This window comes from Astyanax mexicanus, chromosome 10 (assembly GCF_023375975.1).
Source record: "Astyanax mexicanus isolate ESR-SI-001 chromosome 10, AstMex3_surface, whole genome shotgun sequence".
NCBI lineage: Eukaryota > Metazoa > Chordata > Actinopteri > Characiformes > Acestrorhamphidae > Astyanax > Astyanax mexicanus.
The window spans coordinates 9049704-9073688 of NC_064417.1; the positions used below are offsets into that span (position 1 = coordinate 9049704).

General features: G+C 37.9%; 1 protein-coding gene across 4 annotated transcripts in view; it reads left to right on the plus strand.

Moving 5' to 3' along the window:
- The window catches only part of ntrk3a (neurotrophic tyrosine kinase, receptor, type 3a), a 438952-nt gene that overhangs the window by 413456 nt on the left and 1511 nt on the right, over window positions 1-23985 (plus strand). For 2 of the 4 annotated variants that reach the window (XM_049483984.1, XM_049483985.1), the window contains exons 15-16: window positions 387-636; window positions 19174-19332. In XM_049483984.1, coding sequence (XP_049339941.1) covers window positions 387-636; window positions 19174-19332 — 409 coding nt within the window. The remainder of the gene's footprint in view (window positions 1-386; window positions 637-19173; window positions 19333-23985) is intronic. The other 2 variants (XM_049483986.1, XM_049483987.1) reach the window with 1 other exon arrangement.

Sequence of the window (23985 nt, forward strand, 5' to 3'; positions counted from 1 at the left end):
GAAATGTACCTGAACACACCTCATTTCAAGACCACCATATCAGCATAGATAAATTCAAAAACATTGTCGCTATTTAAATGATGCAGATGGAAGGCATGAAAATAGACTGTTGATGGGGTGTAAGATATGACCCCTTATCTTATTTATTTATATATATATATATATATATATATATATATATATATATATATATATATATATATATATATATATATATATACTGTATATTCAACTTGTGCCTTGAATATTTTTAATTTTAATTAGAATAATATTTATTATTATTATTATTATTATTATTATTATTATTATTATTATTATTATTATTATTATTATTATTATTATTATTATTATTAACAAACTTCATGTTTTCCTGTGTTTTACTCCAGAGCTCACGGTCCTGATGCTATGATCCTGGTTGACGGACAGCCACTGCAGACCAATGGGGAGCTGGGCCTGTCCCAGATGTTGCACATAGCCACTCAGATCGCCGCAGGGATGGTGTACCTGGCATCCCAGCACTTCGTACACAGAGACCTGGCAACCCGTAACTGCCTCGTGGGTAACGGCCTACTGGTCAAGATCGGAGACTTCGGAATGTCCAGAGACATCTACAGCACTGACTACTACCGGGTAAGAGTGAGTTACACTATTTTACTAACATTTCCATATTAACCCCTGTTAGTATTTTGCTGATCTGTTTAAATACTGTATAATGATATAATTACATCAGTTAATTCAGAATGAATGAAATTTGCATTCCATTACCATTATATTGTAAATTGACAGGTTTTAGTCTGTATTTCTCACTCTTTTCTGTTTGTTTCCATGGCAACAGGATGTTATCCTTTTTTTTTTTCACAAATTTCACACACTGATGGCATTTATGAGCTCTTATTAACCAAAAATAATAAGTCTGGTTTTGTGTAAAAGCGCAGAAGCACCTGTGACGCTTTACCAAACCTGGAGTCTAAAACAAACAGAGCCGTGTGATTAGTTTAGAGTGGAGGAGAACAGAAGTCATCAAAACTGAAATTTATCTTGCATAAAGAGGCCACAGGCAGAATTAAGTGATTGATTAACCATCAGATGCCCATGAAATACACATTCATTTTGCATCTTGGGATTGTAAATTGTGATAGATTCATAATTACCTTGCTAAACTTGGCTCATATTTCATCCGGCTGTGACAGGGGGGGGATATTGCCTGATAACTGCAGGCTGCAGGCTTTGCCACATATGCGCCTGTTTTTTAGCGTTAGAGCGAAAGGCTTTCAGTCTGCAAATGTGACCGATTTTTATGCGAAGAATATTTGAAATTAAAGAAATCTGTCACACACAAAAGCTAATTTAAATGTATAAACAACTAGAAGGGATGAGAATGAGTGTATGAGTCTGTATGACACTAACAACACTGATTGCCTGCACTTTAATAGGAGTTGCTCTTCATTATTTTGGTGGTCGGGGCATGAAGATGGGGATATTGAAACAATAGCTGAGATTTTGCATTAGACTGCACAAGTTTGAGTTTTTTTTTTTTATTCAAACCTCATTGCATTCAAAAACATGCATGTTCTTGTCCTCCTAAATAAAGTACATAGTTGTAGAAATAGTAGCCATACTAGTAGCAGTTATAGTGGTGGGGGTAGTAGTAATACTTTTAGTAGCAGTTTTAATAATAATAGTATTAGTAAATGCAATTCTAGTAGTAGCACTTATAATAGAATTGGTGGTTCAAATTGATCAATTTGACTGGACACTTGGCTAGTAGTGTCAATTATAGTAGCAGGTAGGCCTGTCGTAATAACTACATTATTGTTCAATAAATGAACATGACCTCATTCATTGTAATAATCGTGATATCGTCTTTTGTGTTTGCACTTACAAAAGGCACTTACATATATAGTGACTGTGGGCGTTGTGACGGCCCAGTGCGGCTCTAGTTGCTTAATTTTAGTGTCTCTTAGGTTCATGTTGCCTCTGTCATGTTGTCTTTCATTTACCATCAGCGTATCTCTCGAGTGAAGGTATTTATGCCAGTTCAACGCATGCCAGCTGGGACAGACTGGGGCTGCACGTCATGGTGTGAGGCCGACAGAGTTCCCCTGCCTCCACACTTTGCAATGTGTGCATATATATATATATATATACGTACATATATACACAATATATTCCTGTTAATGCAAACGTTTGAAACCTGAATATATACGTATATATATATATATATTCAGGTTTCAAACGTGTGCATAAACAGGAATGGAAAGTTTATTGTCTTTAAAAAGGTTCATTCATTTGTTACAATTTTATTTTATTATTTTATGAGTGCCAAATTAGTGGTCTAAAAATGCCACCAATATTGTTATCGCAATAATTTCTGGGACAGAATATCGTTCACAAAAAAATGTTATCGTTACAGGCCTAGTAGCAGGTGTGGTGGTGGTGGTAATGAAAGTGATAGTAGTAGTAGTAGTAGTATTAGTATTATTTTTTTATCAGTAACAATAGTTGTTTTGGTAGTAGTAGTAGTGGTCGTAGCAATAGTAGTAGTAGTAGTAATACTGGTAGTGGTATATAATGTAGTTATATAGTAGTATCAATATTGATTGCAGGAGTGGTTGTGGTTGTAACAGTGGTAGTAGCAGCAGAGATGTAGTAGTACTAAAAGAAAGTATTACTACTATTTGTGGTACTAGTGATGGGATGTAGTAGTGGTGGTAGAGGATGTAGTAGTGGTAGATGTGGTAGTAGTAGTGAGGTAGGAGTAGTAATGATGGGGATGTAGTAGTATTTGGAAAGATGGTAGAAGTAATGGTGGGGATGTAGTAGCAGTGTTAGAGGCGGTAGTGATGGGGAGGTACCAGTGTAGGTAGAGGTGGAAGTATTAGTAGTAGTAGTAGTAGTAGTAGTAGCAGCAGTAATGGGGATGTAATGTTGAAGTAGTAGTAGTTGTTGTTATTGTTGTAATAGTATTACTAGTAGTAGATGTTGTAATAGTAGTAGAAGTAGTTCTAGTAGAAGTGGTTTTTGTAAAAGTAGTAGTAAAATTAGTAGCAGTAATGGAAATGTAGTAGTGTTAGAGGCAGTAGTAGCTGTGATGGGGATGTACCAGTAGAGTTGGCAGTAAAATTATTGGGTGGGTAGTAGTAGTAGAGATGGTAGTATTAGTGATAAGGATGTAGTTGTAGTGGCAATGTCTGTTATACTAGAAGCAGTAATGGTAACGTGGAGGTAGTTGTAGTTGTAGAGGTGGGAGTAGAGATAGGAATGTAGTAGTAGTAGTACAGGTAGTAGTAGTAGTGGTGGGGTACAGGTAGTAGTGGATAGTATATTAGTGTAGAGGTGGTATTAGTAGTGATCGGATGTAGTAGTAATAGTGGTACAGGTAGTAGTAGTAGTGGTGGGAATGTTGTATTAATGGTAGAAGTGGTAGTAATAGTGATGGGAACTTAGTAGTAGTGGTACAGGTAGTAGTGGATAGTATATTAGTGTAAAGGTGGTAGTAGTAGTGATGGGGATGTAGTAGTAGTGGTACAGGTAGTAGTAGTAGTGGTGGGAATGTTGTATTAATGGTAGAAGTGGTAGTAATAGTGATGGGAACTTAGTAGTAGTGGTACAGGTAGTAGTGGATAGTATATTAGTGTAAAGGTGGTAGTAGTAGTGATGTGGATGTAGTAGTAGTAGTAGTGGTACATGTAGTAGTAGTAGTAGTGGTGGGGATGTTGTATTAGTGGTAGAAGTGCAGGTAGTAGTGATGGGAATGTAGTAGTAGTGGTACAGGTAGTAGTGGATAGTATATTAGTATAGAGGTGGTAGTAGAAGTGATGGGGATATAGTAGTAATAGTGGTATAGGTAGTAGTAGTAGTGGTGGGGATGTTGTATTAGTGGTAGAAGTGGTAGTAGTAGTGATGGGGATGTACTAGTAGTAGTAGAGGAATGTAGTAGCTGCTGTAGAGGTGGTAGTAGTAGTGATGGGGCTGTAGTAGTTGTAAAGGTGGTAGTACTGATGGGAAATGATTATGTATTAATGGTGGTAGGGATGGTAGTATTAGTGATGAGAATATAGTTGTGGTGGTAGTGTTTTTTTATAGTATAAACAGTATTGGTGATGGGTAGGTAGTTGTGGTGGGTAGTGATAGTGATAGCAACAGCAGTTCTGAGGGGGTGTTAGTATTAGTGAGAATAGTGATGGTAATATTATTAGTGGTAATAATGGTAGTAGTACATTACGAGACAGCTTGCCTGCCAAACCTGGATATTGAACCCACAACCCTGTCATCAATTACACTCTCATGGTGATCCTCCACTGCCGGTGTAGGAGTACTGTTTGTTGTTTCTGTTGTTGTCATCCTCTAATTCTAATTCCTTACTCCTAATCCCTTTCTAGTGCTTTTTAACCTTCAGTCTTTCTGAATGAGGTGTTGAAATTAATTGTTTTGCTCTGAGAGCAGGATCTTACCGAAGCCTCCCCTCTCCTGGTGCCGGTTTTAAACCCTCTTGTAATCAAGTATTTCTGGGGCCGACAGTCAGTAGACTATGCTGAGGGTCTCCAGTCTGCAGTCTGGAAGCAGTAAATGAGCTGTTTGTGTGTGAATTTCAGTAGCAGGGCCTGTTTTTTGAACTTAAATGAGTGTTTTTGCTCGGCACTTAGCGCGAGGGGACCTGAGGTAATGCCGCTTTGATGCAGTGTCCCTGTGTGAGCTCGCAACAAGCCTATTTATACTATAACGAACATGCGCAATTACCAATCCCATTGCTTCAAACAGGATTCTCCATTTTGTAGCTGCTGTGGTAAATGAGGCTTTTGCAGCTGTCAGAACAATTTCATGACTGGAACCCAAAGTCTAACACACAGCCAGCAGCTCAATTAACCTGTATTACAAAGAACAACCTGACTCTGTCACCACGGAACTCACACTTGATATTCCACAGCTTTTGTGGCTGCACCAGAGAGTCCTGCACAGGGTATAGAATATTAGACAGAGAAAGAGAGCAATATGGCTGTTCAGATATGATGGATATAAGATGTTGTAACCCTTGTGCCACCAAATCAAGCCTGACTTATCAAGGCAAGGGCTATACAAGACCTCTCTGTGTTGTTTGGTACTAAAATTTTAGCAGCAGATACTTTAAAGGTCTCATTCTATTGTTTTTCTATCATTATTCTCTAGTATGAATGAAAAAAGTGCTCAGGTGATCCAGTATAATGGTGCTTCAGTCCCGTTAAGGAGTGGTGAGGGGGGGGGTTGGGGGGGGGATAGGATTTCGACTCTTGCTCATGTATATTTATACATGCAAACATATCGTCTCTGATTGGCTAACAGCACTGAGACACCAGCGGTACAGACATTTTTACACTAATAACAGTCTTTGCAATGTCATATGTTCCTTTTTAATGTGTAATGCCCTGCTAAGTGCAGTTCAGCCACTGACTTAGACTAAGAGTCTCTGTAAAAACGCCAAATCCACCGGAGATCCTATGTGAACCTTTGTTAAAACACAGAGGTGGGTAATCCAGGTCCAGAAAGGAAAAAAGTGGATTTTTACCTTTGTAACTAGTGTAAACTAGTGTAACTAGTGTAAACAGAACTGTTCTAAAAATGCACCTACCTATCTCGATTGCACTTTGCTGGTGGTGTTCCATAGACAAATTCTAACCATTTCCGTTTCCGTTTCTCATCTCTGAATTACTGGGCAAAGCAAATAACACTGATGTGTTATTTGCGCAAATAATACAGGAACAAACTGCCATACTGCCATATCTCCTATCTGACGAAGACGGTGTCACTGCCTGGTTTCAGCGCTGTCTGTGGTAGGTTGCCATCCAAGTGGAAACAAGGCCTTGAACTCATGAGTTGATGTAGACCTGCTGCTTTTTCTGACCAGCCCGTTTTTCTAAAAAAAATATATTTTACTAGCTACTGCAGACAATGGAGGTTGAGGAAGAGTTTCATGTACAGCATGCATATACAAAGAACAAGAAAAAGTGGATTTTAGTGGAAGGAGACCTTTAAGTCCTGTAATCTGAGACATTTGTCTTTGGGCACCCCCAACCCTGTCACTGTTTCACCAGCTGTCCTTCATTGGAGCACTTTTGGTAGGTAGTGATAACTGCTTTCAGGAAACCTCCCACAATACCTGCCTAGTGTTTTGGAGATGTTTTTTGGAGATCCAGTCATCTAGACATCACAATTTATTTTTTTGTGAAGAAGCATATGCTCGCTTATGTTTCTGCTTTAATTCTGCATCAACCTCACACACTGCCTAAAATGATCTTCTGTTGAATAGCTGATTGTTCTCACTACAGCAGCAAGAAAGACATGTTTCTGAATAACAGCTAAACCTCAGCAATACCAGAGGCACGGCGGTCTGCAGTGACCTCCGCCGAAGTTAAACCAGACTGTGATATTTCAAACTGCAAAACAGCTTTTTTTATTAAAGCTGACATTTCAAGCAAACTGTGTAACATATGGATGGCAATTCCAAAGGTTCTGTTGCTCTTTCTCAGCGAGATCAGACAGACACCTGCATTAAGACAGATACATGTGTTTGTTTTTGTTTCATCTGTAATAATATTCCTCCACTGAGTCATGCTGTTTGTCATTTGGGGAAGAACATACATAATTTGGTAGGTAAGCTGGTTACACTGGTGGACTGATTGAGCCCTTGAGTTTGATGAACTCCTTGGTCTGTTCACATGACCAACTAGACCTTGTTGGTCATCAGGCAGTTCACACTCTATGGCTAGTTTAACGAAGCCTTAGTGAAGCAAAGAGTTGACTAGCGTAGACAAATTGGTCATAATTGTGGCCCAAGTGTTTAGAGGCCAACATGGTCTGATGTTCAGATCATGAGTTTGATGGACTAACACATATCTCAGCATGTTCTCAGTATGCCCGATCTCTCGATCAAGCTGTCAGTAGCATATCAGCATCTCAGAACATCAACATCCACCTAATGCAACAACTGCATATAGGGGTTGGACAATGAAACTGAAACACCCTGTTTTAGATCACAATAATGTATGGTGGAAAAAGGAGAGTTGAGGTGCACATTGAATTCTGCTGTGATTTGGGCAGCCGTGGTTTTATGTTTTTTGGATACAATCCGGGTTAACACCTGAACATCCCTTTCAGACAGCTTCCTCTTACAGCTTCCACAGTTAATCCTGTTGGATGTGGTTCATCCGTCTTGGTGGTATGCTGACATTACCCTGGATACCGTGGCTCATGATACATCACAAATACTTGCTGTCTTGGTCACAGATGCACCAGCAAGACGTGCACCAACAATTTGTCCTCTTTTGAACTCTGGTATGTCACCCATAATGTTGTGTGCATTGCAATATTTTGAGCAGAACTGTGCTCTTACCCTGCTAATTGAACCTTCACACTCTGCTCTTACTGGTGCAATGTGCAATTAATGAAGATTGGCCTCCAGGCTGCTCCAATGTAGCCATGAAACCTCCCACACTAAAATAACAGGTGTTTCAGTTTCATTGTCCAACCACTGTAGCAACACCAAAGTAACCAGTTAAAACATCTTGAAATCCTGCCTAATCTGGGCACCATAGCCAGTTCTTTTTAACTGCATGATACCAATCTAGGGCAACATAAAACCATCAAGTAACACCATAGTGACCACCATAGAGGTACCACAGAAACCACTTATTTTAAACAACATACTTTAACAAACTTTAGCCCCCGTGAAACACGTTATCCCTAAAAAATATTGTGGGTTATTGTTTTAATTTTATATATTACATGTGTTCAATTATGTGTCTTCAATCATGTGCTGAAAAAATATAAATAATAATGCTTTAAAATGTTTAAAACATTGTTGGTGATTGGCCATATGAGTGAGGAAGAACAATAGTGCAGCAGGTTCTTGTTTGAATGTAAACTCCTGAGCTGAAGTTTTTGTAGTGCTGAACAGAACAAGTAGGACTTTTCACTAATTCCCTTTAATCACAATGAAAAAGCACCCAGAGAGCACTAGTGGGAACACTCAGATCTCCTCTGGAAGAGAAAAGAAAGATTTACCTCAACAGTCAACTCTAATTTGTTAACATTGTGTAAAAGTAGGTACAGTATTTTTCACTTGATTTGCACTTAAAATCCTTAAATTTTCCCAAAAATCGACAGTGTGCCTAATAATCTGGTGCAGTTTATGTATGATTTTTTTTTTCAGTCAGGTTGTAAAGGAGCAGTAAAGCCAATCCACTGAGGTACAGCATTATAAAGGAGTTTCAGTTTAGTTCTTCAGCACCGAGACTGGAGCAGTATTAGCATTAGCTGCTAAACGCAGCACTAGCTCCTTCGCCGTTCATAGGAGAGTATATTGGACTGTAGTCTGCGTGTTTACAGTGATAAAACAAACTATGTGGGATGAACCGCTAGCTGATAGCTTCCAGGCTTACCGGACCACTCAGGGCTCCTCAGTGTAGCGATGTATAAACTGAGAAATCTAATGTATCTGCTGTTAAATATTAAATTGTACTAAAAAAACACTTTTGTACTAAAAAACGCAAACCTTTTTTTGTTGTTGTTTTAGAACTAATGCTAGGCTAATGCTAATGGTAATGCACAGGTAAATTGCACAGGTAATTTATTGAAATTAAGTCACAATAAGTCAACTGTAGAATATGAACGAATAGGTGAACAGAAAGGGGACTAGATTGCAAAATTAATTCTGTGGAAATTATTATACAGATATTATAGAAATATTTTTTTTTAGCAACAGCTGGAATTTATGTATTTCCACGGAATTAATTTTGCAACAAGAGAACTAGCTGAAGGTACTTTAGTATACGTTTTGTTTTTAATAAACTATCTGTTCTCTTTCTAAGTTCTCAGGGCCTCATTTTAAATGTCAGGGCCCTCAGAATTCTACCAATAAAGTGTACTCTTTGGTGATTTGTACTGTCCAGTTCTACTAAAAACTCAAATAATATCTCTACTGTAGTACAAACATGCTTTTATGATGCATTTCCTGCAAATAGTTGTGTTTCTAACTTTGCAAATACTGTTTATAATGTGGATATTTTTATTTATTTTTGGCCTGAGAGGTATGCTAGACCCTAGACCCCCCTAATCAAAGCTTAGAACCATATTAATAAATCTCTAGCGGTGTCTCTGATAGCAACCAATTGCACCAGCTTATCAAATGGCTAGTAACTCATTAGCTATAACATCTATGAAAACCCAAGCAACCTCATGAAATGTACTTCAGATTTTCATCAGGTCATTTGTATTCAGACAGCATGCCTATGGTCTGATTTACTACTTTTGGCACCACTGCTTCTCCTGGCTGTGCTATCTTAGGAATCTAAGCATACGGTTCATGAGTCAGTGCGACAGACGGCGTTTTGTCACTGTCGTTGTAGTATCCTGAGTCCGGCGTCAGTGCGTCCAGCAGAGGAATATTTGGTAATGTCGTCGGACATGTTTTCCTCTTAGTCATTATGAACAGTGCCAAGAGCCCGTCTCCAAGAGCTGACACACTGAACGCTTCAGCGTCCAGGAGAACCCTGACAGACTGACCATGAGGGAGAAGTCGCAGTGAATGAAGGAGAACATGGTGTTCATTGGCTCATGCAGCGAAAGAGAAGCATCGTCTCATACACACTCGAGGAGACGCTGCCTTTCAGACACCTGCAGCCACTCGCTCCACGTGTCAGGGCGGATTTGCACTCAGTGTGATGATTTGGCAACCTTTAGCCTAGCTCGCAGGCTTTCCCGCATGAGACGGAGGAACATAGACAGCCTGAGTGAATCACTTCAGCCTGTTCTGGTTCTGCAGATAGCAGCTTCTATATGTATACCACAAAAAAATAAATAAAACATCTGAATAAATTCATGAGTCTACATACCACCAAATTAGCCATACAGATACAGTTCAATAAGAAATCTGTTAGATTATACACCCAAAGCCCAGAAACAGCTTCTATCTAATTTGTGCTTCCACTTACTGGCCACTTTATTAGAAACACCTACTATCTACTCTATTAGAAACATCTTCTATCTATCGTGTGCTTTCATTCACTGGACACTTTATTAGAAACACCTTAGATTTACCTTGTGCTTTCATTCACTGGACACTTTATTAGAATCATCTATTAAACCATCGTATGCTTCCACTCACAGGCCACTTTATTAGAAACACCTACTTAAGCATTTTGTGCTTCCACTCACTGGCCACTTTACTAGAAACATTTTAGATTGACCTTGTGCTTTCATTCACTGGACAGAAACATCTATTAAATAGAAACATATATTAAACCATCGTGTGCTTCCACACATTGGACAATTTATTAGAAACACCTACTTAAATATCTTGTGCTTTCAATCACTGGCCAATTTATTAGAAACCCCTACTATCTACCCTGCACTTCCATTCACTGGCCACTTTATTAGAAACACCTATTTTTAATAAACTATCTGCACACTTTCCAATTTCTCAGTGCCTCATTTTAAATATCAGATCAGACCAGATCAGATCCCTCAGAATTGTAACAAAGAAGATTGGAGCTACTTTAAGCTTAATAATAATGTAAAAATAATGATTCCTTTGCATGGGTAGTGCTATGCCCCTATCACTAACATTGTAAACCTCTCATGGTACCCAAATCTATCTGAGATTAAATATTTAACTGTATTTTTTTACACTATAATGTGCACCAGATTATAAGGTGCACTATAAATGAATATCTATTTTCTGGTCTATTTTCAAACATGAGGCGCACTGGATTACAAGGTGCATTATGTGACATTAGTAAGGAACAGTGGTGTCGGGGGACTAGTTTGCAAAAAAATGTGCTTAGCGTGGTTTGCGGAAAATGCCAAGGCTGCTCCAGCAGTGCTAGCCGGGGTTAGCAGCAGGTTAGACTCTGATATACTTGCTTGTTGACGACTAAAGATCTAGCGCTTAACACAATCATCGGTTAATGATAATGCTGCTCCAGCAGTGCTAGTCAGGTTTAGCTGCAGACTTCAGGCTGATAATACTCACTTCTGAATGGTGAAAGGGCTAGCGTTAAGCACGGTTAGCGGCTAATGCTAATACTGCTCCAGTCTTTGTGCTGGAGAACTAAACTGAAACTCCTGTATAACGCTGCACTTCAGCATTAGAGTGTTCAAAGTGGCTCTACTGCTCCTTACAACCTGAATGGTAAAATTTATATAACATTTATGCTCACCAGATAATTTTATGCTCGCTGATAATTTTTGGGAAAATTAAAAGATTTTAAGTACACCTTTTAGTCTACCGACTATACGCTATTTAATCGTTTTCAGTAAATAGTCTTTTGGGGTCAACATATCCAAAATTCACTTTGAAACGTGGCTGAAAGGTGAGGCTCTAGCTCACATCAGCCCTGCCTCCGCTCAGCAGCTCCTCCTCTCGTCACCCTCCCCATCCGTCATAACGAGTAAATCTATTAAAGGCAGGAGGCGAAAGGGCGTGGTGTGTGGGCCGGAGGTTTTCTCTCAAACCTCACACCACCCATTCACTCCATTAGACATGCTATGGAATTAGATACACATTAATTATTACTCTGTGACTCTGTCTCAGTGTTCTCCATCTATAAAAATTCCCCCGTCCTGCGCGCTAATTGTCCCGGCTCTCTGAGCGCAGCCCTCTGAGATCGCACTGACATTTTTTTGTCACCTTCCTGCCAGTCGCGATTCGGCTCCAAACGAAGCCCTGCGGCTTGATTTGCATTCGTCAGCAGAGCGGCGTTCCGAACAAGAGCGAGCTGCTGGGGAGCAGGCCAGAGAGAAGCCATTTAGACTAATAGAAATGCAGTCAGTACATTTAGCCTCCTAAACACCAGAGAGAGAGAGAGAGAAAGAGAGAGAGAGAGAGAGCAAACAGAGTAACAAAACGTCTCACTGCTGGAGAAACATGGCGTCAGCCATGACGAAAAAACTCCACACCCTGCAGCTGAGCTTACAGAACCACTCACTGCACATCTGTCATCATTCAGTGTAGTACAGTTACTGTAAGTGTGTAGCACTATTTTTACTCTTTACCCTTTAACCTCACTTTGCACTTGTTTAAAATGGAAATCTTTTCATTTTCTGAAAGTCAAATTTTTTGTAGGGACAATTAAAAATATAGCACAAAAGAAGTGATGTAAGAACTGTAGTTTTTATGCAAAACTGGATCTGGGGTGTGTTTCCCAAAAACAAATAATCTTAAAAATGTACTAATGACTGTAAGAACAACTTAACTTTAAGAATGCCAATTTTAAAGACAAATAACAGGTATTCGAACAATTGGTGTACATATATATATATATATATATATATATATATATATATATATATATATATATATATATATATATATATATATATATATATATATATGTGTTTATATACTTCAGGCAAGACAAATCATATGTTCCACATAAATGAAATTATTGGTACCACTTTAAAATAAGACTAGGATTTATAAATGGTTTATAAATTAGATCATTACATATTATTGATTAGGTTGTAAATGCCTTAAAAAACATTGATAAGCAGTTAAAAAAATGAACACATCAATTAAAAAAGCTACAGTGGCAACTTCGTCATTTAATTTATGGTAAATAGTTAAACATATATAGAACAGTGGCGGATGCTGGTCTTTCAAGGAGGGCAAGCTCAATTTCGGCCTACATCTTAACATATGTAGTTTTATTTATATGTAAATTCTACTCTCCCTGAGATTTATTTTTATTGTAAACAAAAGGCATTATTTTCAAGTTTTCACTACACAACAAAAAGGTACCCATTCTTTACATTGAACAATTACATAAAAAATGACGCTATGACATGAATAAACATAAAATGATCAGTAAAAAAACATTACGCAAAATCTTTAAAGTTGGTAAAGGAAAAAAATGCAGGTAAATGTATTTCCTTTTTAATTTCCTTAAATAATCCCTTTATTAATTTAAATTATTTAAATTATTTTTAATAATAACACAATACTTACTACTGGCCCCTGTTCATTTATGTCCTGAGATAGTTTCATCAAGAGGAATGGCCATCAGTACATTTTATTTGTTACAGCAATTCCAGTCAGCCAGCTCACTTTATCACACCAGAACAGCTGAAAATACCTGTTACTTTTCCCAGCTTTTACACCAAATGAATCTGAGCAGTTGATCTGCCCTGCTGTTTAACTCTAAGTTTTTCTTCGTAAGGAAGACTATCAAATGGATTTTTACACTAAAAGATCGCTGATTCGCACATTTCGCTGTCAATCAAAAAGGGACTCCGCCTCAGACAGATCATCCAATCATCACGCAGAAGCTGAGCGTCCGGGCCAGCCGAGGCCAGCCCACTGCCCCATAGACCCCCAGAGACGCTGAGCGCCCGATGGGCGGGACAAAGCCCAGCATTTATCCAATGACTTGTCTCGTTTCGCCGCGCGCTTTGCTCCGCTATTGAAGTCTGTGCACTGTTTAAAGCAGTGCTGTGAAGCTGCAGGAATGAGTGAGAGGAAAGCCGCGGCGTTACCAGTGATAAGAAGCTGATTCTGAACTAAGTTCAGCGCGGTGTAGCGCATATTTAATCAGTGACATGTACACACAATAGTATATATTTAATCACTTATTTTTTTTACATTTTAGAGCTAAGCTTCCCTTGCAGTCTTAGAGCAATCGCCACTGATATAGAAATATATTATTATGACAGGTGTAATGCTGATTGATGGAAAACACATAGTAAAATCAGTATCTAGAAAGATCTAAGGTTTGGTTTTTGCTATTTATTTTGCTCACTGTTGCCATTTCTATTTATATGTTAAATGTAAATTAACTGCTTATTAATGGGTTTTAAAGTATTTGCAACCTAATTAATAACCATCAATACAATCATTTATAAACCATTCATAAATCCTTTATAAAGGTGGTCTTATTTTGAAGTGTTATCAAATTTTTCTTACCCCACATTCATGTCTCAATTTAAATACATTTTATCTAGTTTTTGCCAATGGAATTTTTTGCAGTGTAATACTCTCTCTCTCTCTCTCTCGCTCTCTCTTACTCTGTCCATTTCCCTCCATTCCCCCCATGTGAAGTAAAGACTGTAATTCAGAAGGGGAAGGTTTTGTTCTAGGCCGGGGCTGGATGGAGTCTGAAGTCAATCTCACAGAAAGAGCAGAGTGTCGCTTCTCCTCCACGTTTCTCTCACACCTCTCTGAGCTCTGGGGAAAGAGAGGAAGGGGAATTTTGTAACCTGTTTGTTCCAGCTGGTTGGAGTGTGTCTGTGACTGAAGGTCAGAGAAGCGTGGCTGATTAGCCTCACTGGCCCTTCACTCCCATCACTACACACATTACACACATTACACTGCATTCACACTGCTAATTACAGCCCGTCTCACTGTCCCTACTGCTTACTACACACACGCACACACACACACACACACACACTCACCTCTAACCCACAGTAGCACACTACCACACTAGCATTTAAGATAAAAAGGAACTATGTTTCCTCTATGTACTAACTGTACTTTAATAATAAATAAGTAGCTCATACTATATAAAATGAAAAACAGAACTCAATCCTTTTTTATTATTTTAATCATTTGAAACCAAGGCGCAGAACCAGTCAAACGTTTGGACATACTGTCTTATTCAATGTTTTACTTTATTTTTTGATTTTACTTATTTTCTATATTGTAGGTTATATTAAACACACCAAAGCATTAAAGGAGAAGAACTCCGGTGAAAAAAAAAATTGTTGTAGTAAAAGATGATAAAAAGTACTTACCTTTGATGAATAGCTCACCTTCGCTCTCCCACAGCATTCCGAGTTCCAGAAATTTTAACAGTTTGTCCAAACACCCTTCAGACTGGGTGACATGGGGCATCATTTGCCCCAATAAATCGCTTTTTCCACCGTTATCCAGCTCAAAGTAGCTCCACACCTACTTGCTAGAATCCGTAGAGTCATTACGAGGCATTACTTTTACATAACTTAAAAAATGCAGAAGAGGCTTATTAAAAGCCACTGTTTACATCCTATAACGCAAGCTTCAGCTCTGAGCGCCGCCATTACTGAACTGAAAATAACATATATATTAGTGGTGTCACGATTTCGATATTTTATCGAAATCGATCGAAATTGTGTCATGGTCTCGAGCCTCAAAATCAAAAAGATGATCGATGATCCCTCACTTTAAGCTTCGCAAGCACACTATATTTTATTTTTTATTATTTATTTTATTATGTTGCACATTGCTGTTTTAATAGTGCACACTGCTGCTTCCAAAAAAGCCACTAGATGGCATTACATATATATCTTAATTAAATTATTAAAATTTGACCATTAGTGCCTAATGTGGTGTATTACAGATCACTTTGTATCACTTTGCATCACTTATATCAAGCCCACCTTTTAAAATAAGATATTGTACTTTTGATGAATCAAACCAATGACTGACCATAGACTAATCTAAAACTAGCATAGCAGCCGGGCCAGAAGGCAGTCTATGCGGAGTCTATGTTTATATATGTCTATGTTATTTTCAGTTCAGCGATGGCGGCGCTCGGAACTGAAGCTCGCGTTATAGGATGTATAGTATACAGTATAGTACACAGTGGCTTTAAATAATCCCGAAATATTAATACAGCATGAAATATTAAATGCACAGTATGTGTTTTAAAGACACATAATGACAGCTAAAAATGTAATATGTGTAATATATAATGTGAGATGTGTGACTCGCAGTACTGCTGTGTGTGTGTGTGTGTGTCTCTGTGTTCTCGTCTGGAGCCGATAGCCCAGCCACGGTGTGTGAACCGCACTAATGAGCTTTGTAATTAACATGCAGCCGCCACTTAAGAGTTGAAAGCCGCAATAACCGCGCCGCCGCCATTGGAACGTCACTCCGGTTCATCCTAGCATGGATATAATTAACACACTGCCATTGACACCAGCAGGAAACAGATTCTGAATCAATTCAGCCCGACGCCGGCCCAGGGCAGCGATGATTAATGCCACGTTGTTTTAATCGATTAATATCTGGCTGAGGGGAAGCCTGAAGGGACGCTTCAGTTTAGATTTCTCAGTGGTTTGAAGCTGTCAAACTTTTTTTTTTATGGATACAGTTTTGACTCTCTCTATATATCTTGTTTCTCTTTCTCTCTGTAGTATTTCTTTCTCCTTTCGCCCTCTTTCTCTCTCTCGGGGCGTTCTTCTACCTCCTCATCCACAAAGCTGAACTAATCACTCTTTTCTCATCGATTTTTCCTCGCAGAGCCGATAATGTGTCCTCTTGCCACTTCAATAAAACACAAACAGAACTGAAAAGATGGAATATGCACCACCAAACAGATGAGATACTGAACCTGAACTTGCAGTAGCAGTCAAAAGTTTGGACACACCTTCTTATTCAGTGTTTTTATTTACTTTTCCTTCATTGTAAATGAATATTAAAGTCATCCAGACTATGAAGAAACACATTATAAATAATGTAGCAACTTAAAATTGTTAAACAAACCAAAATACTCTGTGAAGCACTTAGGCGGCTCTTATCTGGGGTGCTGTTAACTTCCGGTTTCTAAAACGTATTCTGTTCTACAGAGGTAACACTTGCTCTTGCTTTTCTGTGGTAGCTCTGATGAGTGCCAGTTTCATCATAACATTTTTGATGGTTTAAGAAACTGCACTTGAGGATACTTTCAAAGTTCTTGAATTTTTCAGGTTGATTGAGCTTTATTTTTTAAAGTCAACAGAGTCAAACCAAAAGCACGACTGAGAACAAAGGAGCACATGGGGTATTTATACACAGGCATAGACAAGGTACACCTGGAGAAGGAATGAGGGGGCGGGGTTACAAATGAGACAGGCGGGGCTAAGGCAGAGACAAGACCAAAACAAAACACCAGCAGGGGAAGAAAACAAAACAAGAAAACAGTGGACAGGAACAGAAGGAAAAAAAAAACAGGCTAAAGTGTGACAAAATAAATACCAGTTACTTCTCAGTAAACTTATATATTACTATTTTTGTAATAGATAAATTGTATATTTTTGTGGTATAATAATGAGGAAATATAAAGAATCTCAATATAAAGGAATCATGTAGTAAATTAAAAGTGTTAAACAAACCAAAATACCCTGTGAAGCATTTAGCATTTCATCATAACATTTTTGATGGTCTTTGAAACTGCACTTGAGGATACTTTTCATGAGTTCTTGAATTTTTCAGGTTGATTAACCTTTATTTTTTTAAATATATTTTTTTCCGTTAATTAGTTGATTAGTTCTTGCCATAATCCGGATTAGAACTTTACTCAAATAGAGCTATTCACTGTATACCAACTCTACCCCTTTACAACTGATGCTCTCAAACACATTAAGAGGCAATAAATTCAAATAATTTACTCTTGATAAGTTCAGCACAGCTGTTAACTGAACGCCTGAATTCCAGGTGACTCTACCTCAAAAGGCTGACTAAGAAAATACGGCCAAGATGTGTAAAACTGTTATCTAAGCAAGAGGTGCTACTTTGAAGAATGTAAAATATAAATCATCATCAATTTGTTTTTCTTTAGTGTTAGTTCACAATGCAGAACATGTTAAAAGAATGAACAAAAAACACTAAATGTATTCAGTACTGTCTTTCTAGAGCTGACCAATAGAACAGGACACATATATGAATGTGACCTTAAGTGTATAAATCCTCCAGCAGTGGCCTTTGAGGTTCATTGGAGTGATGATGGAGCTCATGGCATGAGTTGGAGTCTCAGAACTAATCCTTCATGTTATTGAGAATTTTGAATGCAGTCCAATCCTCCTAACAGCAATGTTCCAGCATATACTGTAAAACATTTCAAGAAGAATAGCTCCCATAGGCTGTTCTTGTAGTAAAGAGGGGTGAAATCCATATTAATGTCCCTGTTTTTGATGAAATGCTGGAGGAGACAAATCTTTGGACATACTGTACAGTGTAAACTTAGGACTTCAGGGCTTTATGTTCATCCAGGTGTCTTCCTTCAGGTAGTATTGCTGGGTACTGTCGTCAGGCAGTGGAATGGATTACCAGGCACTACTCTTGAATGTTTTGGGCCAAATGTTGTTTCTGGGCACAGTTGTTGTACACAGTGGCCATATGCTGTTGCTGGAAGCTGGTGTTGGACGTGGTTTGGTAGCCACCATTGATGGGCACTGAGACCACTTGAGTTTCTGAATCAGTTTCTCTGATTTTGCTATTTATAGGTATATGTTTAAATAAAATGAACATTGTTATTTTATTTTATAAACTACAAGCAACATTTCTACCAAATTCCAAATAAAAATATTGTCATTTGGAGCATTTATTTGCAGAAAATGAGAAATGGCTGAAATAACAAAAAGATGCAGAGCTTTCAGACCTCAAATAATGCAAAGAAAACAATTTCATATTCATAAAGTTTTAAGAGTTCAGAAATCAATATTTGGTGGAATAATCACTATTTTTTCATGCATCTTGGCATCATGTTCTCCTCCACCAGTCTTACACACTGCTTTTGGATAACTCAGCTTGATTTGATGGCTTTTGATCATTCATCTTTTTCTTGATTATATTCCAAAGGTTTTCAATTTGGTAAAATCAAAGAAACTCATCATATCATATTGTATCATATTATATATCCCTTGTACAGATAAAGCCAGAGCATTTCCTGGTTTGTATGTTTTGTACATATTTTAATGTTTAATTCATGTTCATTATTATAATAATGCAATGTATATAATATGCAAATTGGTTGTATATAGTACTGGAAAGTGTTATTTCCAGTAATATTATTTAAATAGCGGAAGCCTAATAGCCTTTATGGGGCTCTTTATAGAAAAACCATTATGCCTTTGCTTTTTTTTTGCTTTTTTAATGATATATTGTCATTTTAAGATTTTTTTTTTTCCACTGATATAATGATAATATAAAAGCTTAATAATGCACTGCAGCCATTTTTATTATGCATTATAAATTGCATCATAGGACATTTTTGGATTTCTGTTACATTAACTTCTGAAAGATACCCTAAAAAATTAAAAGAAATTATTTTTTAAACCTAGTTTCTCCCATTTAAGTAATGCAAAATATGCCTTTATTCAATATTTATATACATATATTTATAATATATTACATCTGCCTTGTACAGACTAACCCACTGCGTGCTACACTGTGTGTTTTAAAAGGTTGGAGGTCACACGATGTTGCCCATTCGCTGGATGCCACCGGAGAGCATCATGTACAGGAAGTTCACCACAGAGAGCGACGTATGGAGCTTCGGAGTCATCCTCTGGGAAATCTTCACTTATGGCAAGCAGCCGTGGTTCCAGCTGGCCAATAATGAGGTAAGCTGCAGCGTCAACACACTTTCTAATGCAGCGGCTCCACACACTCATTTTTCAGCCTTTATACAGAGCCGGTGTCGTTTACAGATGAATGATCATTTGCATAATACTAAGAAAATAATACTCATCGGGCCCTATCTTGAAGCCTGCGCAAATGTGTTTTAAAGAGATGCTCATTGCTATCTTACACCTGCCAACTGCCTATTTTCATGCCTTGCACCTGCATCATTTAAATAGCAATGAATGTTTTTGAATATATATCTATGCTGATGGGTGTGGTGGTGTAGAAGTGAGGTGTGTTCAGGTAAATTTCTGGTGTATTGCTATCATGGCAGCAGAAAACACAGATGCACCACTGATTGAAATAAAGCCTAGACAGATAGCAATAGTCAGACGCTTATTGCTATCTTGGCAGTGATTTGTTCATACAGGCACATGCACACACATTTTTAGTTGTTTTAGTCAAAAACTGCATGTATGTGGGATGGATGCATAGAAATACAGTAGTTCAGAAAGATACCATATTGTTGCATACACCAATTAGCCATAGCATCAAAATCACTCCTAGGTGAAGCAAATATCATTGATGATAGAATTTTATTGGCTCCTGTCCAGTGGAGTACCATTCAAAAGTTTAGACACACCTCTTTTGATTTATTTACACTGTAAATTTAATATTGAAGACTATATTAAAGCTATACAGGAACACATGTGGAATTATTTTGTAAATAAAAAGTGTTAAACAAACCAGAAGATATTTTATACTGTAGATTATTCTAAAGACAGATCTGAACACTCTTGGTTTAATTTTAATTTCAGTGTCTTCATGAGGGAGAGTCACCTGGAATAGTTTTCTCAGCATCTTGAATGAGTTCCAGGAGGTGCTGAACAATAGTTGCTGCTTTTCCTTTACTGTTACAGGAACACTCAGCATTTACGTCCGCTAGCACTGCGGTTAGCGGCTAATGCTGCTGCACCAAGCCTTACTGCTGGCGATACTTTAAAATATTGAAAATCTAAGCTTATGGTAAATAAATGGAAGTGCTTTGTGGAAGAGAGACAAATCTGTGTAGATTAACATCCAGCACGCGTTTGACTTTGACAGAAAATGTTTTGTTTTCGCTTTCCCCAGCTTCCCCATTAGAAGGAAAATGTGGCAAAACCCTTGGTCACTTCGATGTAGACATCCTAGGCGCTTTATGCACCTTTAATCCAATGCGCTTTATAGTCTGAAAAATACAGTATATCAGTGGCATGTAATGATCCTAAAATGACAACAAAGATTATTATTTCTGAAACAATATATCATCCAATAGAAAATAGTAATTGTACCAAAAATAGTTAAGTACCAAAGCATGTTATTTGACTTATTTGAACTGGGTATAAAGCATTAGGCAGGATTTTTGGAGTGTTCCCAGTCTTGGAACCTGGAGAAACCTCTAGACATGATCAGGTCACGACTATTTAGGATCAGTGATGCTCATATAGGCCCTTAACTTACAGAACTTTAAAAAATAATGTCCTACTAATATTTTGTTACAAGGACACCTTTTATTTTTCAAAGCTGTTTTGTGGTCATCAGGGAGCTCTTACGCAAAATTAGGCAGGTGGTTTTAATGTTATGGCTGTAAGTGAATTAAGGCTTTTACTGGACAGCTCTGCTTGTTAAATTGCACACAGTGCTTTTTTTGTTGTGGCCCTGAGAGGTTTCCCTGCACCAGCTCTCCTGACTCAGCTCACGCTGGGGCTTCTAATAACGTAATGTGTTAAATCAGGTGTGTAGTGCAGGGAAAAGACCGAAAAAAAAAAAAAAAAAAAAAAAAAAAACGTTGGATCTACAACATTTGATGCACATTAGCAAATTGCTGTGAGCTGCATTTAGCCTGTCTCTTGTTAGCCCGCGGTGTAGCTTTGTAGTCCATGTCCCAGTGTGTTTAGAAAGCCCAGTGGGCTTGTCCTGGTTCCTCACCATTGTCTTTGGTTTGACACTACACGTGCACCGTGCAAATCCCTGCTGTCGCGCTGGATGTCAGCAGCTGCAGCCGCGCGCCCGAGAATTACGTAGAATTATGATGAGACTCTATTTTTAGCCTAGCCTATGGCTACCGTATTTAACCAGGAGTGGAATCAATTAAAGCTTAAGCCAAGATGACAAGAGCGGGAGAGGCAATTAAGTGACACCAGCTCAGGCTGTTAAAGCAACAATGGCTCAGAGTCAAATTGTACATAATGAGGTAAGTGTAGTCTGTCTTCAGCATGACTTCACCCTCTCAGAGACACGGGTGAAGTGGCGGGTGGATGCTCGGTAATGTGGCGGACGTGCCCTTGTGAAGTGGAGTAACGGAGCGTCTCCTGGTCTGTGCTCTGCTTTTGTTATCCCAGATATTACCTGCACGCATCCTCCACCACACCCATGACCCTGTGTGTTTCACTTTAGTGTACTCTTACCTCAGTGCCGCAGTGCCATTAACGCAGATTAATCATACATACAGTACTACTACAGTAAAAGTTTGGAAACACCGTCTCATTTAATATTTGTATTATTTTTGTCAATACATTATAAATTGATACTGAAGTCATCCAGACTATAAAAGAACACATAAGAATTCATGTAGTAACTTAGAAGTATTAAACAAACCAAAATCCTCAAATGAAGCATTTAGGTGCTCTAAACTAGGGTGCTGTTAACTTGCATTTTCTGAGGCTGGTAACTCTTCCTCTTCCTTTCCTGTGGCGGTCCTGATGAGAGCCAGTTTCATAATTACGTTTTTGATGGACTTTGCATCTGCACTCGAGTAAACTTTCTTTTTTTTCTGATTTTTTTTTTCTTTACCTACTTGAGTAGTTCTTGCCATCTTTACACAACTGATGATCCCAAACACATTAAGAGACAAGAAATTAAAGTAATTAACTCTTGACAAGTTCAGCACAGCTGTTAACTGAAAGCCTGAATTCCAGGTGACTCTACCTCATAAAGCTGACTGAGAAAATCCAGCCAAGATGTGCAAAACTGTCATCTAAGCAAGAGGTGTTTCTTTGAAGAATCTAAAATATGAATAACACTTTTTTGGTCTGTGATGTAATTTTTTTTATAAAATTTTATTTATATTTTATTTTAATTTTATTTATTTAGTTTAAATGTACTAATGTAGACTTTGTCACAATAGACTTAAAGGAGGCTCTTTTTTAAACCTTATATTGTCATTTTAAGATTGCTTTATACCACTGATATAATAATAGTATAATGCAAATACACCATTATAAAGTGCTACTAAAAGTTTTCAAATTTAAAATACTCTGAATTTGAATATATACAAAAAAAAAAACATAAACATAAACAATGTTGATGTAGTCACATTATTGAATACATAACCCTTATTTTTTCCTTTATTTTTGATGTATTTATTATATTTAAAATATATTCAATATTATTAAACTCACAACATCTGTTGTTTGTAGTTTGGTTTTTGCATTGATTATTGATTGTTATTAATTAGTGAGTCCTTCACTCAGTATCACTTGTTTTTTGATGTTAGTGGAGCAGAAGCCTGTGTGTGTGTGTGTGTGTGTGTATGTGTGTGTTTGCTGTAATATGGTCAGACATGGTGGCTACATGTTTCTCAGCAGAGTAAACACTGCTTTGTCTCTCATGACGGCTGGTTCTCCAACACAGCATCCGTCTGAAGCTCTGACTGTAATGACGTGTGTGTGTGTGTGTGTGTGTGTGTGTGTGTGTGTGTGTGTGTTTATATCCATGTTGCTTTCTCTCGGGTTTATGAATACACTCTTATCTTTCTTACTCATCTTTCCCGTTCTCTCTCTCTCTCTCTCTCTCTCTCTCTCTCTCTTTCTCTTTCTCTTTTGTTCATACTCTCTTCCCCACTCTTTATTTTTTTCTCTTCTTTCTTTTATCATTTATTCCATTATCTCCCTGTGTACTCTTATTTTTTCTCACATTTTTTCTGTTTTTCTTCCTTTTCTTCTTTCCCTCCCTCTCTTCATAATTCATTCTCTTTCACACACACACACACACACACTTTCTTCCTATCCCTCTCTCTTTTTCTTCCATTCTTTCTCTTGCCATTTAATCTCACATCATATTTATCTCCGTCCCCCCTCTCTTTATCAATTATCATTCTTTATCTTTTTTAACATTATCTGCCTGTCATCTATTGCTCTCAAATACTCCTTCCTTTTTTCTCACATTTTTATTTTATTTTTCTGTTTCTGTCTTTCTCTCATTCACGGTCTTCATCTCCTCTTTGTTCTCATTACTTTCACTCTCTCTCTCTTTTGTTCATACTCTCTTCTTTTTATTTATTTTTGTCATTCTGTCTACTTTCACTTTTGCCATTTTTCACTTTTATCCTTCACATTCATCATTCCTCCCCTTCCCCATTCCCTCTCTTTCTCATTCCTTCTCTCTCACACACACTTTTTCCCATCTCTCTCTCTCTCTCTCTCTCTCTCCTTTTCGTTCTCTTGCCTTTACTCTCTTTCCCAATATTCTTTACCTCTACATTCCTCCATTTTTCTTTGTATCTCTGTTTTTTATTTTCTCTATATATTTTTCTGTGTTTTTATATTTCTCTCCTTCTTCCTGCTTATTCCTCCTCGTTCTCATTCCTTCTATTTCTCTCTCTCTCGCTTTCT